Source organism: Betta splendens, chromosome 24, assembly GCF_900634795.4.
Source record: "Betta splendens chromosome 24, fBetSpl5.4, whole genome shotgun sequence".
In the NCBI taxonomy this organism is placed as follows: Eukaryota; Metazoa; Chordata; class Actinopteri; order Anabantiformes; family Osphronemidae; genus Betta; species Betta splendens.
Genome location: NC_040901.2, coordinates 2125125 through 2144085, shown reverse-complemented (window position 1 = coordinate 2144085; position 18961 = coordinate 2125125). Strand labels below are relative to the sequence as shown.

The following is an 18961-nucleotide window of genomic DNA, read 5'->3' as shown; positions in this document are numbered from 1 at the left end:
ACAACAACAACAAAAAACTAAATATAAACCCCGAAAAAGCAAGTAAAGAAGCAAATAATGGTTTTAAATTAAAAAAGCAAACTTTTCTTTGCTAAGCGATGGTACAAAAGTAAACGTGCCATGAAGTGAAAACATCCCAGGAAAAGTACCTCAGAATTATTATACATGTATATATATTTTATTAGAAATCATAAATCAGAAAAGCTTTATTGCCAGGTTCTGTAGAGCGCACTTTACAGAACGAGGAATTTGACTTGGTGCAGTCTGGCAGGTGGTGCATCTCAGCATAGGTATATACTTGCATTATACATACAGTTAGATTAATAGCAGCATGCCCATATTAATTACAATAGGTCAATAGGGAAAATTTTCCTTTAGTAATTTTCTAAAAATAAAAATATAAATAATATTTATATGCTCTAGTTTCTAGAAATCTTTAATCAAAATATTGATTCAGGAAAAACCAGGATTGCATCCCCAGTTATTGCCCGTTTGGACTCTGATGCACACAGTAGAGGGCAGTGTTTCTAAGTATGCCCACAGCTGAAGCACAGTAATTATTCCCAAAAGTAAAGCACCAAAATTTTATAAACGAGAACAAAGCTTATGATTGTAAACATTTTTAATTCATAGAGAATAGTACAAAAAGTAGTGGACATATACAAACATGTGCCATCAAAATGATAACATGAGGTGGTATTTATTTTTTGTCTGATTTGACTTCTGAGCAATTTGGTCATTAGGTAACAAGGAGGAAACAATTAATGGCTATGTTTGAGAGAGAAACTTTATTATGAGTTTGCTCTGTGTTGATTAGTAGATAAAGATGGGGTTGACATGTTATGGCATTATGCTGCGGGGCAGCTCCCAACGCTGACTGCTCCACTGACCAGAACAGCTTTGGTGAAGCTCACATGGCTGCTATTGATGGAGAGGTTTCTTATACAGCCCACGTATGTTTTGCTGGTGGCAATGTTCTCTGGGAGGAAGAGATCTGAAAAGTGAAGAAACGTGATTAGAAGAGTGTCTTAGGAAAGTTAATTATGTCATGTTTCTAACTCACCTGGAACTCCACCAATAAACACAGGCTGTCTAGTATGTGTGGAGTTGGAATTCAGAGGTCCCACCACGTGGCTGACTGCAGAGTCCACATCTAGCTGGATAAGATTTGCGTCTCGGTTCACTGCAAACAATCAGAACCATGTGCTCAGTATTGTCATCATGTGAACTAAATAAGTCTAAATATCATCATCAAGAGGATTTTGTAAAATATGAAATATTCACGTTATTTTACAGCAATTGTAATAAGCTTTGAATTGTCTCACCTTTAATTGTGTGCCAGTTGCCAGGACACTGAGCCAGCTTTGGAGACACCTTTGTGGAGAACTCACGTTTTCCATCATTTACCAGGACCACTACCTGCCAAGACAATATGGCAATTCTTTTGATTTGGCTAAACCAACCTGGACTGGGTAAGTGTGTGTGTTGACTTACTGCTCCTTGATGAATGCGCAGGGTGAAATATCCCTCTCCTGTCCGCACATATAGTAACACCCCAGATGCCACACGGGGCCGCACCTCCATCACCAGCTCAAACCTCAGGCCCAGGTCCAAAGATTCATCTAAAGAAAGGAAGCAGGGAAAGCGAGATAAAGTGAGTGAGTACTTCAATTATTCTTCATCTCCACACATGTGGTACATGAATACATTTACTCTACAACAGCTGCACTTTAGTTCTTTGGGGCCTCATCCTCCTCTCAATCATCAGCTCCCTCCCTTCACCAGAGACCTAGTTTTACCACAGCTGCACTGTGGGTATTATGTTCCCCTGGCTGACCAAACAATTTGCTCATGAGATGGTGGGAGAACATAGAAGTGAATAAAGTTTTCAAAAGAAAATCTAATGGGCTGTAACACATGATAACTCAGGTGTGGATACTACCACATTGTATAGAATGTGTCATAACACATGCCCAGACTTCAAGACTTAAATGTTAATTTCAACAGATTGAACCTGCCTAAAACATACCTAAAACTACATATCCTCCTTCCTCTGAGAAATATGTTCCGGCCTCAGAGAGACCCTCGAAGCAAGGGGTGACCCCGTGCGTCTCTGTAGCAGACGACAGCCATTGGCCATCCAGCTTGAGATCCTTCAAACAGCCAGTAAAGCTGTTTGCAGAGTTTTTCTTGGACACACAAGGAAAAAACATTACAGTTTTGTAAAGATCACATGTTTACAGTACAGGATTCAATTGAGACTGATATAGTGCCTGATTTAAAAATGATTAATATTCATCCATAAGTGTAAGTAACTCATCTATGTGTATTAAGCTGATAAGTCTTGCATGATTGCTGTGATAAGTTTTCGGATTAACCTTACCTGGACGTTCCTCTGAGCGCTCCCCAAAGGAACTCCTCCCACATAGAGGGGACTGCTGACGTGCCAGGAAACGCTGCTTCCCTGAGCGTTGTCCTGCAGCACTTTGAGCCTATCCAGTATTAACTGGCCCATACTTCCATCCCGGATTAAGGTAACCTTTCAGAAGGTGAAAGCAAATAGTCAATGTTCCAACTGTTGATGCACATCTACACGTACACACGTACAGCCTTCTGTTCACACAGAAGGGATCGATGAAGTTAGTTGAGGCACTTACATTGTGCCACACTCCATCATTGTATTTGTCCTCACTCCTGACTCTGACTCTTTGGTTTCCTACATTGAAGGTGTACACCAGCTTCCCATGGGCCAAGAATAGAGCCATGAAGTTGTCTTCATGGATATCAGATACATAAAGTATGAGGCCAAATGATGAATTAGTCTTCAGGGACAACGAGAAGTTGGACCTGTGAGGTGGAAGGTACATTTAGCGTATGCAGCGGGAAGAAACCCTTTAAACACTTGACCTAGAATTTACCTACCTATAAGAAAGCGAGTCTGGAAGATCTGCGTAGTGCTGCCTACTGTTGGCAATGCCACCATAATGAAAGGCTTGATGAGTTGCTCTGGGACTGGACAAGAGGCTGCAAAGCTCACCGTTAGGCTCAGATGACCTCTGCTCATCACTCAGTGTTAGCTGGTCTGGATGTAGAGCAGGCTTATCCCTGGTAACCTGTAAAAGGTATTGTTTAATGAGCAATCATAAAGGATATAAAGAACAAGCCTTTGATTTATTTCTACCTTTTTGGCAACTGATGAGTTCTCTGGTTGCCTTGACACCAAAGTGGCAGGAGGCCCCTGGAGTGGACAGTCCTGCAGGGAGGTCTGGACTTTCTCTGTGTACCGCTGAAAGTCCTCAGGTTCAATGTCCCGGTCTTGTCTAAAGAAACAGAAAAATAAAGACTGAAGGAAACTGAAGGAGCCTTAAAATAACCATTAACCATTCCAGCAGCAATTTGGCAAAGTGGAAAGAGCAGGGCAGCTGAACGGGTGATACACAGCTCAGTAGTGATTAACCTGTTGATGTAGGCATAGCTGATGCAGCCTGTGAAGTTCTTAAAGCTGCTGTTGGGAGAGCCTCCATAGTAGAAGGTCTTTACAGCGGAACCCGATGAAGGTCTTGTGGATGATAATGGACGTTTCTTTTCGTGCTTGTCTTTGTCGTCCACCCACAGAGAAAACCTAAAGTCATCAGATCACACAGTCACTGAATCTTTGACCTTCTACGTTTTAATGATTTACAGTATATACACCAGCCAACCTATCTATTTATAATTTATCAAAATGTATTTCATGAAATGTTGGCTTAAAGCTGCAATGTGCAGTTTGGGGGAATAAAGCTATTGTAGCAACAGTTACACACAAAAAAATCACTTTCTGGTTGGAATTTATAAAAGTTACATATTGTGTAACTTTAATATGTTTCATTCAGGACCAAAGATGTAAAAAAGATGGTAAAACCTTTCAGCACAAAGAGAACCTGTTATTAGACTGGGTTTGAATGTGTAGTGAATCATTGTTCTCCCATCTATAATTTAAAACCATTCTGGATAAAACTGACAAATCTTTAGTGATTCCCTCAAGCACATGCCAACATTAAATGAGCAAAATGTAATAGATGGGGGCCATCCAGCCTGTAGGGTTCATAAACACATCAGTAGCTGCTACAATCCTGGGAATATTGACCAGGGTGGTGTGTGCATTAAGCAGATGTGGCAGCCTGCCTACTGTACTGCACCATACATGTGATCTACACAGTTGCAGCATTAGCCTCATTGAGACAAAATGTTGTGTAAAAGCGTTGATAAGCTAATAACTTACTTCTGATTGGTAACTGAGGCCACAACAAAGTGTGTTCTTCCATCACTGTATTGTTTCTTGTACGATTTGACTTTTGAGCCTCTGCAGTTCAGCACCACTGCTCCATTTTCCAGGGAGATGCTAAACTCGTCAGGCTAGGAAAGGAGAGAAGTCATCATTTGCATCTATTCAGGCATCATTCCTACAAAGCTGAGTATGGACTTGGGTGCTTGGTTACCCCTTCACTATGGTAGAACAGAAGTCCGCTGGGCTGTACTGTTCTGAAGTTCAGGCCTCCCTCAAAGTTCTCGAACGGTGAAATCTTGGCTGAGGAACCTAGGTAGCCCTCCCCAGTGAAGTAGGCTTTATGGGACATCTGGAATAATAGAACAGACAGATGTTTCCTCTCTGTTCAGGCTGATAGTTTATGTGTTTTTGACTGGTAGGCAGTGTTCATGGTGTGAGAGACTGGGGCTGTGGGAGCACTCACGAAGGATTCCTCAGGGCAGCCACTGCTGATTCCAATGGTTCCAGGCTCCACCAGCAGGTTAAAGTAGTTCTTCTGGAACTGGAAACCTTTGGCGCAGCCCTTCAGGCCCACGGCTCCAGCCAGCTCTGGCCTGAGGAGGGACACGCAGCATGTGAGCATGTTAGTAACGCTTGTCCACCAGACTCACCAGACCCACCTTGGAGAACGGGTTCTCACACAAGAGGTGGAACCACGTAGTCACAGCTGCTAATTATATTCATAAATGAACATGATTTGAACGTAAAGTACTGCTAAACAGGAGAAGACGAGATGTCAGTCAGAATGTGGAGATGGTTCTCATAAAAACCAGAATGTCTGTTCTTTCTCTCTTTAGTTGTTAGTTAGGGTATAATGGCAATAGACAGGTCAGTGAACCCACCTGGATTTGAGGATGCTCGATGGAGCCCCACCGATGTAAATATCTGAGAAGGGCAGTGTGGTTTTGGGATTCTCCATAGATTTGACATGGCTCTTGTCCACCAGTAGGATCACCTTCTTTGACTGATGGTAGATAACTGACACCTGCACGGTTAAAGCCACACATCAGTCATTTACAAGTTTATTTCGCTGAGACAATTATTTCTCATGGCAATAAGAAAATGTACCTCATGGTATTGTGCATCATTTATTTGCAGCTTTGGTAAATTATTCTCCAAAAGTTTGGGCCCGTCACTGAAGCCAAAGTCATATGTTAGACGCAGGAAACCATTCTTTAGTTCTAAGAGGAAAAACTTCTCCTGTGAACAAAAGCAGAGATGTCACGTGAAAGAAATCTGTCCTCTAATGTACCGCGACCTGAGGTTAGGTTAGCTACAGGGACACGTACCCCGCTGACCATGAGGAACAAAACGCCATCGTTTGCAACTGTTCGCACGGCAATGTCAAAGCGTGTGACCACGCTGAATTTACCCCTCCTCTCGATGTTACTGATGAGTGCGTAGCCCGTCCCGTCGAACAGGTAGCTGGCGATGCGGCTCTGTGAGAAGGCCAGCTTGTACCTGATAGAGGGAGGACAGCACACGACCTCTTGGATCAGAGGTGGTACTGTGATGACAGGGACAGATGACGCTTTACTGGCTCATTAAATGTACCTGGGGCATGGTGGCGAGGCCGTCATATCCACTTTGTGAGTCTTCTTGAAGTTATAGAGGCTGATGACGTCATTGTTTAATGAGGCCAACTCGATGCAGCCCACGAAAGGAGCCAGACTCAGTGGAGGGGGGAGCTAGTGAACACAGTCACATGTCACTGGTTAGGGTGAAACAAAGTTGATAAAATAAGCTCATACTTGCATCCAGGCTCTTTACCTTGACACCTGGTGGGACGCCACCCACAAAGAACACCATGTCCCTGGGGTCCATATCAAACAGGGAGTCTGTGCCTGGAGCCTCCCCTTTCTGGATGAACTTCTGCTCATCTGTAGAGCTCTGGCTGGGGATGGTCAGGAAGACCTTTCCGTGTCTCCCCAGCCTACAAACGGGGAACACACAGGTGCATAAATGATTTTAATCTGATCTAATTTCCACACGTACGAGGTCATACTTGGTCAGTTCAATTTGTAGGAGAGTTTTACCTCTCTACTCTGATGTAGTTGAAGACTGCAGGCCACTGGCTTACAGGCTTGGAGCCCACCGGGATCTCCACAGGCTCACCCCCCAGATTGTACACGTACACCAGGTTATCGTTCTTGATGGCCAGGCCCATGTAGTCTTTGGTGCTCTGCGGACATGGACATAGGTGTTTCCATGTTGCCATTTTAACCTTCACTGTTTACTAGAGGGAAATATAGTAGCATTCAATTCGCCAACAGCTTTTGCTTTAACCTGTTGTTGAGACTTTGCTTTGAACGTGTTGTCGAGACTTCACAGTGGAATGTGGTCAAAGAGAGAGGCAGAGAGGCCCCAGCCTGGGGAGATTTGCCATTACTGTGACATGGAAGGCAGGGGCTGGTGGTATTTATGCAAATGAAGTGTGACTCTGAAGCCACACATGAACTACGGCCACAGTCGTCTGGAACCCTTTGAAAAAGGCAACTGTGTGATCCAAGTGCATTCACGGCTGCCTCCATCTTGACAACGAGCTATTCATGCCCACAGGCAGCTCGCTGCCTTTTATCTTTGGCCTCATGTTTGTGAAAGGTCAGCGACAGATCTGTGTCACAAACCCACCAGACCTCAGCTGGATGTATGTGCATTTACTTCATTTAATGGCTCCCATCTGTATCTATTTAGCATTGTTCTTGTTAACCTTTCGGGTCTCATCTAAAATACTGCATATCCATCTTAAAATGAGTGGATCCCTGCAAGCATAAGGTCTAGCCGAAATCTTAGTGCTATTAGAAAGGTGACACACGTGACTAGTGGAGAGTAAATCCGATCACACAGTGAACACATAAAATATTTTCAGGTTTGTTGCCCAGAGGAGGAACAATCCTTTGAAATGATACACAGTTATGTCAGAACTCAACTTATAGCACAATTCATAAACATTGTCTTAGCAAAGGTTGATTTTGATAAAGCGAAGGAAATTAAATTAGAGTAGACTCTATTTTTCTTTTATTTGCATGTTAGTAATAGGGATAAACAAATAAACCTGTTTTAATTTGCAGACTAAAAACTGCCTCTGTGCCGGTGACTGTGATCATATGGCCTTTATATGTTCTTTTACTGCATTCCTCACATTTCTGTCTCCCAGGTACAAGATAAAGCGGTCCTCTATGGGATCCTCGTCAGGGTCCACTCTCATGAACAGGCTGATGGAAGTCACCGTCTTCAGTTCTTGCAGGTTGCTGTGAGGCTGCACCTCCACTGAGGACTGACCGTTGAATTTCATTGACACTTGAACCTGGGATGAAATCAAACCAGTGAGACATATACAGTATGTTACAGTGACATGATTTTACCAACATAATAATCTAAAAGCAGATTACTTCACACTCACATTAACTTTGTGTTTGCATGGGACCCACTTCCATCTTATTCCTCTGTGTTTTTAAGAACTAGCAAGCTACAAACACTGGCTCTGCCTCTGTGTCTCCTACCCCCTGCTGTGAGCCTGAACTTGCCCCCACCCTGTCATACCTATAGCGAAGCTCTGACAGGCTCCACTCACCTTCTTGGCCACACTTCTGGCTTGTGCTATGAGCTCTCTGATCCTCAGGATATTGGTGGTCACGTTGTTGACAGTTTTTTTCTCCTCTATGATCTTCAGCTTGCCCAGCAGCTTGGGGACCAGCTCGTTTAGGTGCCCCACTGCAGAACAGTTTAACAAAAATGTACATGTAACACACGTTACTGTGCAGTGGGTGAAGTAGACAAGCTAACCCGGTACCTGTGTCTCCTGCCGAGACCATAGCCTTTTCATAGGCATCTGCTGAGAACTCGTTGTTTCTCATGTGGGTGGCCCACTCTTCAACCTTACTGCTAATGGGAGAGATGGTCTGAAGGACCTCTGCCGAGCGGTTCAGTGTTCCCTCGGCCACCTGCACTGTAAAGTCCAGTCGCTGTGGCGTCCTGTCTGGGTGTGAATGCAAAGAACCAGTGAAATCTGGCACAGTTCTGTACCTCAAGGTTTAAGAATAAGAGGCTTATGCCATGCAACTCTAGCTTCTGTCTCCACCTGTGACGCAGATAAATATACTGTATATGTCTGTACCGTATTTATTACTCTACGTTTCAGCCCAATCCACTGCCTTCTCTGTCACCGTCCACGCCCGGTGTTAAATAATAAGAGCCTCTTCCTACCTGTCTGGATTCCACCGATGTCCTGCACTAGCTCAGCCAGCTTCTTGGAGTTTTTATCCAGTGTCTCTTTAGTCTCCTCTATGAATTTCAACTTGTCGACCACTTCAGCTTCGACCTCTGTCCCAAGGAAATACATTTGCTGTTAGGGAGATGCTGAATAATGCAGATGTCAACCATATGACATCATGCCAAACCTTCCTACCAAGTTGTTCTGAGCGCAGGGAAACGGATTCCTTGAAAACGTTGTTGCTCTGGGTGACCAGGTGTCCCAGCTGCGTGCCTATCCCGGCAGTAGCCTACAAAACACACACAGTGAGAGGCAGGATGCCGTGAGGGCCACTCTGCTGCATCTGCCTGGATGCACACTGACTTACATCTTCAGCTCTTTGGGACAAGCTGAGGGTGGTGAGCGCAGTGATGTTGGCATCATGGATGTATTTGATGATGTTGTTATAGACGTTGGCAGCACTTATCGCTCTCTGCACGAAGCCGTTGGCGTCGCTCTCTTTCAGGTCCCTGGAGAGGAGAAGGGTGTAAAAGATAATAAAAATAAACAATTCATTATGATGACATTATGATCATGTTATGAATTTACCAACAGTCAGGTTTTCAGATGTTTTGGGTATTGCTACTTTTATTAAGGATGTGATCTTTCAGCTGTGTCTACAGGTTGAATTTGACCAAAGGAGAAACACAGTAACAGTGACATGTGCCCTTCCTCTCACACTGTCCTACTCAGAATCACAGTTTAAATCTCGTCTCACTCGTCCAGCGTGTTGGCCAGTCGCTCCAACTGCTCAGAGTGCTCAGCCGCCCTCTGGACCAAGTCTCGGTCAGTCAGCGACAGTTGCTCTGTCTTCTCTATCAGTTTCTGGCTGGCGCCATCGATCGATGCATGGTACTCCGTCACGTTCTTCACGCACAGACACACAACACATGAGTACACACAGCGGAGAAACAGCCTCCTTTAGCTAGCCTCCTAGCAGCAGGGACCTACAGTAGTGCTTTCATAGAGGTCAATAAGGAGGCCTCACCTGCACCATAGCATCGACCTGGGACACGTCCCTGTCTGCAGCAGAGATGAAGCCTCTGGCTGCTTCCAGAGTGTCATTAACAGCAGCATGGTCCTCACTCAGCCTCCGATGCTTCGACTGGGGAGAAATAAACATTTAGCTCCAATTCGAGCTTCACAACATGGACACACTAAACATAAAGTCACTACCTCCACTGACTGTACTGGCTTCACACCATTTTGAACGTATTGTATGACATCAGAAATATCTTAACATGTGTGAGTAACTTTTGCTGTCCTGAGCAGCAGATGGGATCCAGCAGTGCAGCTGCAGCGGCTACTGACTGGTCTGTGCTGAGGCGAGGAAGAGCCCCAGACCAGCAGGGCCAGTGTTTGGTTAGTGCACCATTCATGCCATTGATTTACAGCAGACGCCCTGACCATGGCGATCCTCACTGATAATGTGGCAGCGGAGCCAAAACAGCCCCAAAACAACAAGAACTTTCAACACGTCCCATCCGCCACAGTTGTAAGTGATCAGTGAGGAATGTGACATTATGTACAGCTACAAGCATCAGTCAAGAGTGAAACGAGGACCACGTGAAACACTTTACTGCTTTTACACAAATGCATTAAGTGACAACAGTTAGTCAGAAATAATCCCTGCAAACGCTGCCGTAGACCAGCAAGGCCTGGTTGTTTGAAACTAAGCAGGAGGATGTGCACAATATATTTGAAAAGGATGGTTTAAGGGTGACGTCAAATGTGAAGCGTCCAATATTTACAACAATATAGAGAATTGTTCTGGGCCCCACCCATAAACTATTTACAATCCAATTTACAGACGGCCAGTGCAGCGACCACACGTGGTTTCATGCTCCCATTTGTGCAGATTTTTTAACACATGTCAAAGCAGACTGAATGTAGAGCTACAGATTCTGGGGGGGGGGGGGCTTTTATTGGGACCTTCGCATATTCAGGTCAATAACTACATGCACTGTTGAAAGTTTTAGGCTGAGCAGAAGTGCAAGCCTTTAATTTAAACAGTGGAAGCACAGCTAAGAACCCTTAGCTCATATCTGTGTGTTTTTTGGCAGAGACATCACTAGATGAGTCCTGATGCAGGCACAGTATGTGGAACTGTGAGTCCTCTTGCTTTAGTAGATACAGATCTACTCCTCTGCTGTTTATCTACAGTATGACTCTACAGGCTGTAGTCTCTCGCCCAGTGACGGCTGGGATGGACTCCAGCTCCCCACAACCCTGACGCGTCCAAGCACTGCAGATGATGGATGGAGCAGATAATGCATGATGCTGTTTTAGCTTCTGCTCTGAGTCTCCTCCACATGGGGATTGTTGGGTGGGGGTTGTATCATGGGAAAAGGAATTCATGTTTTTTAAGTGCTCTGGATATTTTCATGGGAAAATGGTATTGCACTATTGCTTCTCCCCCCAAACATGGCCCCATGTCTGCTGTAATGGTCCATAGCTCCCACAGAGGGTGTTGAGTTTCTATGCTCAGTTTTCAGCAGCAGTGACAGACTGCAGCCAGATGTCTCACACAGCACTTGGCAACAAGAGCTCAGAATAATAATATGCTGATGCAGATGGTTGTAGGCTTTTCTCTGCTTTGATTGGAAAACAGTGAGCTGACCCTTTGCCCTAGAAGAAGAACTCACCTCCTTCCTCTGAACTCTGAGGGCGTTGGCTCTGTTCTTGTCTTCGGTCTCCTGGACTGTGCTGGCTGCTTTGTGGAGAAGACCCTGGGAGCTGGACAGCTTGGAGGAGAAACGGGACAGAAGCTGTTTGACAGCAGGCAGGCGACTGTCTGTGTTCACCAGTTTCTTCTCCAGCTGACGAATACGCCTCAGCACTGAAAACACAGTCACAAACACAAATTCCTCTCATCTTTCAGCTTCACGCGTGTTATATGGCCAGGGTACATATGATGCATATACATATGCTCACAATCGTGAGCCTCAGTAGACTCGTCGGTAGCGACGGGCTCTCGTGGTGACAGGTCTAGTTTCCTCATCCAGGTCACCATGTCTTGGGCAGCCTCCGTGTTCTGTGTGACCTCCTCAGGGTCCACATCCTGTTGAATACTGTAGATGTGCCAGTCGTTGATCATCTCTACACACACACACACACACACACACACACACACACACACACACACACACACACACACACACACACACACACACACACACACACACACACACACGGTTAAGGTTAACTAATGTACCATCCTAACTGTAAAGTCCCGGTAATACCAAGGTCCATGTTATCTCTGTATTGTTACCTTCGATGCGAATGTTGAGATGGGTGAGATTCGTGTCGAGCTGCTCAGCTTGGTTAAACATCTCCTGGGTGTCAACATCCAGCCTGTTCCCCAGAGTCCTCACCACTGCCTCCTGCAAACCACCACAGACATTGCTCTATGACCTCTGTAGCATCAGTGGCTGAAGGTCCGTGCTTCTACCATCTGCACCTGCAGAGTTTCTGCTGGTGAGGTGTTAATTGGTTTGTATTGATGAAAACATTTCAGATTCGGTGAACTAAAATAATTAAACCTTACTGACCGATTCTCCCAGCTCATTGGTGTCTGTGACCACAGACTCTGTGGCCTGCTCCAACTCCCCAGTCTGCACCTTCATAGCAGAGGACGAGTTTCTCCAGCCTTGAAACTTTCTCTGAGAGCAACACAAACCATTTATCATTCATCAGACATAATGAGCATGTGATTGGTTAATGTAAGAAAGAGAAAGAATTTTGATCTTTTGTGCAGCTGTCTCTTAATACTGTAAATGATATGCATTCTTCTTCTGACCATCTGTCTGCTTTACGCTCATACCTGCAGGCGCTGAGCCGTGTAGTTGTAGTATTTAAGCCTGTCGTTAGCAGCAGCCCCAGTGGAGATGTTCAACACCCCAACCTTCAGCTGGTCCAGTGTCTTGTTGGACAACCTCAGGTCCCCGATCAGATGCCAGATGCACTCATCACAGCCTAAAAGCAGAGGACAGACACGTTTCCTCAGACCCTGTGATCTCCTTCCTCCTCTGTGGGACTGTAGGTGCAGTCACTTACTGATGTTGCACAAGTTGACTGCAGCCTCTGCCAGACACTCTCCCGTGTGCATATCACAGTGGCCACTCTCACAGTCACACTCTACAAAGAAACACAGAAAGAGGCTCGTTATTGAAGCTCTGCACATTAGTTTAATTCTAGATTCTTGTGCGGTTATTAAATGTATTTCCATGTGTCATGAGTCTTTGATGTGGGGCTGATGTCTCTAGCAGCTGTGTGTGTCTCCACATCTGGGTTGCACGTTGATGTCATCCAGCCCTGAAGCCACAGGGTCAGAGCCCACAGCAGATTGTTCTCCTCTGTGGGTGTGGGAACATGCGAGTGCTAGCACAGCTTTCTCTGGGAGACTCGTATCTGCACTGAGTATCTGGCCACATGGTGAGGGGGAGTTTTATTGCTGTCGTCTGACACACTGATGACTTACTCTGGCAGCCGGAGTGGCTGTAGTCCCAGTAGCCTGGAAGACAGCGCTCGCAGTAACGGCCTCCGGCCCCCGGACGGCATGGGCAGCTGTGGGTGAGAGGGTGGCATGTGGGGCGAGTGGACGCCTGCCCACATTCACACCTCCGGCAGCCCTGACAGCTGGAGAAACCCAAGTAGCCCGCCTGGATCACACCAATGACAAACGCATTTACTTCCCAGCATCTGGCTGGTCACAGTCTGGAACATCACTGTGAGTCTGTTCTACAGCTGCCTCGACTTCTAGGAACTTCATTTAAACTGAAATCACATATTCTATACTTTAAGTGCATTTAAACCATCAAATGAACAAGGCCTCTGCAGTGATTAACCTCACAGTTGTTTTCCCACTGCTTTGCACTCAGCTGATACTTCAAAGGCTTTTTGTGCTTCATTTCATCTTCACAGTAACTGCAGGAACGCTGCACTGAGAGGCCAACGTGCTGAAACCACGTTTCTGATTCACACTGTTAGTTGCTCTGTCTTTGCATTTGCCAGATAAAAAGTAAATCCCGACTAAGTCAGCTGGTCTGGGCACATTCTCACCTCACACTGGTCGCAGAGCCGTCCGGTGACACCTGGTTTACAGTGACACACCCCCGTCCTGTCGTCGCATGAAGATGTGCCACACATGTTGCACTCACACTCTTAACACACAGGACATGGATGATAAGAACACGACAGATGACATTGGTCATCCTTGATCAGGACCCGTGTCCTTGGTTCCCTGTTCACATGTTTAACGTTGCAAACAGAATGAAAAATAAAGAAGTACATTAGTGGTTCCTTCTTGCCCCCACCTCTGCAGTCCTTGGCACTGATGGCGTCACCATAGAAACCTGGAGCGCAGCGCTCACAGTTGGCGCCGGCGGTGTTCCCCCAGCAGTGCTGGCAGTGGCCGGTCATGTTGTGGCATTTGTTGAAGATCAGGTTGGGGTCGGAGTTGCCGTTACAGTCACATCTCCTACACGAGTCACCAGGCACCATGGGGTTGCCATAGTAACCTGGAGCACACCTGGGAAATGGTAGAAAGACACTTGACTGCCACACATTTTCCTTTCATTCAACTCTTTGCTTGTCTGTTATATTTCAGTTTCACACAAAGAACCTGTGTTCTGCCTGTTTAACGGTTCATGTCTCACGTCTGCTCTGTCCTTGTTTATCTGCTGGTGCAATAGTCCTGTGTACAGTATCTGTACTCATCTTGGTTGTACCTGAGCCCTGCAGCGTTTTCTGTTATTCACTCATTTCCTACATCATTAGAGGCTCTTTCCTGCATCTTTGTGACTTTATTTTTTAGTAACTCAAATTTTTCTTTCTTTCTGTTTAAATCCAAAGAAAACAAAATTTGTACAACAAATATCAGCCACGACAATATGGATGGTTGATACCAAGAAGTTCTTAAGCTTGGGGAACGCTGACGCCTCGTCACTGACCTCTCACAGGTATGTCCAGCGTAGCCTTGTTGGCACTTGCACCGCAGAACGCCACCTCCTCTGTTACAGTGCACTGCAAAGCTGGACACACACACTTGGGGGTTAAATGCTACTTCTCACACAAGGCCCTGTGGGGCAGAAACCAGCAAACTGTCTTACTTATTAGAGGGCAGAGGGCAGGCACAGGGCTGGCAGGTGTGGCGCCCATCCAAGCTGCTGCTCAGCACGTAGCCGTCTTCACACATTTCACAGAAATCGCCTGCACTGTGGTCCTTGCAGTCCTGAGGGAAAACGTTCCACTGTGAATCGGGTCTGTGTGGTACTTCCTAACTCCATCAACCCATGAACTCACTCTGCAGATGCCAGTGATGTCTTCGCAGTCGTCTGCATGGCCTTTGCAGTTACAGGGCAGGCAGGTGTTCTGCTCACTAACAAATGATCCCTTTGCACACATCTGTAGTGAACCAATAAGAGCACATATTACAGCTGGTTCTACTGTGATAGAGGAACTGAACCAGACCTGCCCACATCCCAAAGGACACACACACCCGTTCCCCATCTGAACCAGACAAACAACCGTTAACACTCACTACACTAACACCTTCAGCGATTTGGTCCTACCTGACTGCATGTGGGTCTACGCAGGGAAGGCATGCAGACGCATGAGGCACCTGATTCCAACCCACCAATACACTACCGCGCTGCCTCCAGCTTGTAAATTATTCAGTTCTGCATTGAATGTTTTAGCTTATGAGTTTTCACATCGACAGTGACCAAAACTTTACAAAGTTGTGAAGCAGCGATGTGGGGAAACCTCCATTCCCTCTGCTGAGCAGGAAGTCACTTCCTGTCTGCTGTTTGTTCGCCACAGCTTCTCAGGATAGCGTGATGTCAGAGTTCACAGCTGTGTCTCTCTCCCACAAACGCACGTACACACACGTTATTATCACAGAGGCACACAGTCCGACTTTGTTTGCAGCAGTCGGTAAGAATTCTAGTTTGATCCCCTGGTTCCACTCAACCAGAGCAGACAACTACACATTGATACTGTGCATGCAGATCAGATCATGGAACATTCCTCAGAGACTCCTTGTGATTCACATTACCCTTTGATTTACAGATGGGCTGCGAAACAAATGAATGCTTCTGTAGCAGCCAGTGAAACATCCTGTGAACAGGATGAGACCCCGTTTCCTGGGGATATGCTGACCTACAGTGCACATTCACTGTCTTTCATTTATTATTAGCACTTGAGCATTCCATTGTCTCAACCCTCTATGCATCAACACTACAAAATGTACAGGAGTTAAAGATGTAGATGAGTCAAACTGTGTAACATTGTGGCTCCATGTAGAATCAGATGGAACCACAGGTTTATGGGAAAACCTCAGCCCAAATGGAATTTACCATTTGCAAGATCACTTAAAAACGGATCAGCTGCGTGACACGTGATGGTTTAGACAGCTGGAGTCTGTACACAAGGGAACAGAGCTCATGGTCTGGGAAGCAAGACTTGGACCATTTAGATCCTTGACAATGAAAAAAACATGTAGCTAATGTAAAGTTCAATTCCAGACCCACACACATTTTAAATGTGTTTAAATATGTTTAAGTTGCTCATGTTTTGGCTCTAAAGCTGGAGGTGTAATATGACAACATGAAGACAGAATCCAGTCCAAGACAAACTCTTCATGAACTTGGTACAGTATTAACACCTGTAAAACACAAGTCTCACAAAACTAAACTGCTCTTGGGTTCATCTAAATTTGACAGATTACATGTCAAATGTTATGCTGTGTGAATAAATACTCTCACTCCACATTCATATTAGGATAAGTCCATTAATTTCTCATTACTGTGAGAAAATCTTAAAACAGTTTTTTCCACAACTGGAACAGAATACAATATTACTAACACTGCAATCCAGCATTGGAGATGTTAGATCTATGTTGCGTTATGTCATTTAGATAAAACAAGAACCTACTACACTAAACTGGATCTTTTTGTGAAAGTAAGAAAATGAGCAAAGACTCGCAGTAATAATTACAGACAGCGTTCTAAATCCTGCCCACAGCACTGGTTATGTAGGGTGGTTATGCATGTGGCTCCACACAACATCCTATGAGAGTGAACTGAAGCTATGATGATGAGGAGGAGCATTTGCAGCACGAACAGTGAACATGGTGGAGCTGAAACTGGAGCTATCAGCAGCCGTTTTCCCACCACAGCCCCAATCAACAATGCAAACTATTCCAGTTTTCCTCCCACTGTGGCCTTTACAGCGGAGGACAGAAGTGGCATTTCATTATTCCATGTGTCTTGACTGAGCTTGTACAACTTTGAGAGAGCTGGTGACGCACAAAACAGGATTTGTTGGTCAAAGCACTACTAACTGTGTAGCTACTTTCTGACACAGCTGGATTTACAGAAGGCCCATTACTTCCGGTGATAGCGGCTTCTATGTGACAAACATTCCCACACTGGGAGCAAGCTCGCAGGCTGAAGCTCGGCTCCGAGTGGAGCTGGCTGCTGTCCCTTCAGTGACCCTAAAGAGGGGCTCAGACGTTGGATTAGGTGTCCAGGATGGAAAAGATCCTGGGTTGTGAGAATCCTACCCTACATCAGCTGAGTACACAACTGTGTCACTGCAGGGGTCAGTCCAGCTCTCAGGGGACCCTCTGCTTAAAAATGTCCCAAAAAAACAAATTAATATTAATATACATCCGTCCTGCACTACTGTGTTATTTCAACACACCAGGTTTGGGGATTGTAAACCTCTAAAGTGGACTTTGACCTTTACCAGGATGGGTCTTTGTAATTTGTGGTTAGAACAACTTAAAGTAGAACTTTTAATAAAATTATTATATGAACATAACTGTCTGAAGTCCATGTTACTGAGACTAGTTACAGTTAAAAAGTCACTTTTGACCAGACTCAACACTTAGTTACCTGAAATGAAACTAAAGTAATATCTACAGTTGGTGACATACAGTACAGTAAATGATCAAACTACTGTGTAGTGTGTGTGGTGGAAAGTGAGACTTCTGCCAGTGGATAGTCTCTAACTGCCTCTTCCACAGTTTCTCTTTGAGGTCTTGCTTAACATTTGTCAGCTGGTTTCTATTAGGGAACCGCCAGGGTAGTGGGGTGGGAGTGGCGTGACAGTAAGTCAGAGCCCATCTGAACTGTAGCCCTGGGAACTTCTGACAACACCACTACAAGTTTGCATGAACATGAAGCAGGGGCACCGTGAAGTGGACAGCAGCCTGCAAAGGTCTCACACCCAAAAACCAGCCTCTCTCAAAAAAAACACACCTGCTTCTCACCTCTATCAGATAACCAAAGAACCCAACATGCACCAAAGAGTTAAGCTGTGTGCCAGCTACAATGAGGTACAAGCGAATATGTCTTACTGTCAGGAGGGACATTTGCTCTTCCCAGATTCTGCTAGCAGAGCTTGAAGAGTCAGGCCTCGAGAGGATGCAGAGGAGGCAAAGGCACATCAGAGCCTTAGGAGCCATACTTGAATGTTTTCTCCCTTCTCTGTCTCTGGCAGAGGGAAAGTCCCTGGGTAGCGGCTCGTTCGGTAGCACCCGCTGGCTTCTCTTCTCTGTTGCTCCGTCCTCCAAATGCGGCACTGTGCCTGGTCCTGGCCGGGACTAAGTCCTGCTAAATAAACTTGTGTGGACTTCCTCCCTTTCTCTCCCTCATTCCCTCCCCGTCCTGATTCCTCTCAGCTAGCTGGCTTGCCTCTCCCTGGAGCCAGTGTCTAAATCACATGCAGATGGGAAGGCTGGAGTCACAGAGAACGAGTGAGGGAGAACGATCGACAGAGGGCTTGTGTCTGCTGAGCAGAAGGCAGGCTTAAGGCACACCAAACTGCCTTTCTCCACCCCTCGAGTGGCAGAGTCAGATTGAGTTCTAGCTCCCCGTCTCCATTTGCAGGTCCATGGCACCCTTTCACCGTGGACTCAATGGGTAGCACCCCTCCCTCTATGTTTCCCCTCCCCCTCCGTACAGGCAGAGTGGGCAGAGCGTCTAAGGCTTCAACACTCACTCTGCACTCTGCAGGCGGAGAAGAAACAGCTGCTCCTCACAGCCCAGACATGAGCTTCCCTTTTTTTTTCAAGGTCAGACCTTCAAAAGCAGCCTCAGACTGGAAGTGGCCTTTGCATGACACTTAAAGCTATTGTCTCCAAATAGTTGGAAACTATAAAGGCCACTTGTAAGAGTAGCAGGGCTCTGCACAACAATAGGCCAACAACAGCAGGGAACATCCATTGGCTGGAGTATCAGACGATGCTGCCACTGTATGTCTAATAAACATACAGTACAGTCACATGTAGTACAATGTGGAAGTGTTGAATGAATCATGTGTTTATACATTTCTCCCAACTCATGCATGTTGTACTGAAGCTATGATTAAACTACAGCCAGAGACAGGCATGGCAT

The 18961-nt window shown here is 45.7% G+C and overlaps 1 protein-coding gene across 2 annotated transcripts; it reads right to left on the bottom strand.

Moving 5' to 3' along the window:
- Positions 1-604: 604 nt before the first annotated feature.
- lama4 (laminin, alpha 4) lies at positions 605-18454 on the bottom strand. Of its 2 annotated transcripts, XM_029141541.3 has the most exons (40): positions 17923-18454; positions 14862-14963; positions 14669-14790; positions 14510-14590; positions 13874-14088; positions 13620-13720; positions 13039-13219; positions 12615-12695; positions 12382-12533; positions 12110-12220; positions 11830-11941; positions 11493-11657; positions 11204-11397; positions 9547-9663; positions 9277-9425; positions 8887-9028; positions 8715-8808; positions 8513-8629; positions 8100-8285; positions 7881-8020; positions 7449-7613; positions 6343-6488; positions 6077-6239; positions 5861-5994; positions 5596-5767; positions 5375-5506; positions 5149-5291; positions 4731-4860; positions 4479-4616; positions 4262-4395; positions 3458-3622; positions 3182-3320; positions 2923-3113; positions 2658-2847; positions 2384-2539; positions 2030-2189; positions 1495-1622; positions 1326-1419; positions 1064-1183; positions 605-994 (listed from the first exon to the last, which is right to left on the bottom strand). In XM_029141541.3, exons 1-40 carry the CDS (start codon positions 18028-18030, stop codon positions 849-851), a joined length of 5616 nt encoding a protein of 1871 aa, XP_028997374.1. In that variant the 5' UTR covers positions 18031-18454; the 3' UTR covers positions 605-848. The 2 variants fall into 2 exon arrangements, with proteins under 2 accessions (XP_028997374.1, XP_055362152.1); XM_055506177.1 differs by lacking the exon at positions 14862-14963 and having other exon boundaries at positions 17923-18453.
- Positions 18455-18961: the final 507 nt, after the last annotated feature.

Coding starts and splice junctions, on each gene's coding strand:
- lama4 (XM_029141541.3), bottom strand. CDS start 18,030: ATGGCTCCTAAGGCTCTGATGTGCCTTTGCCTCCTCTGCATCCTCTCG. Junction 12,221..12,381: donor ACACGGCTCAGCGCCTGCAG/GTATGAGCGTAA, acceptor TGTTGCTCTCAG/AGAAAGTTTCAAGGCTGGAG. Junction 9,029..9,276: donor CTGGCCAACACGCTGGACGA/GTGAGACGAGAT, acceptor TCTCCTCTCCAG/GGACCTGAAAGAGAGCGACG.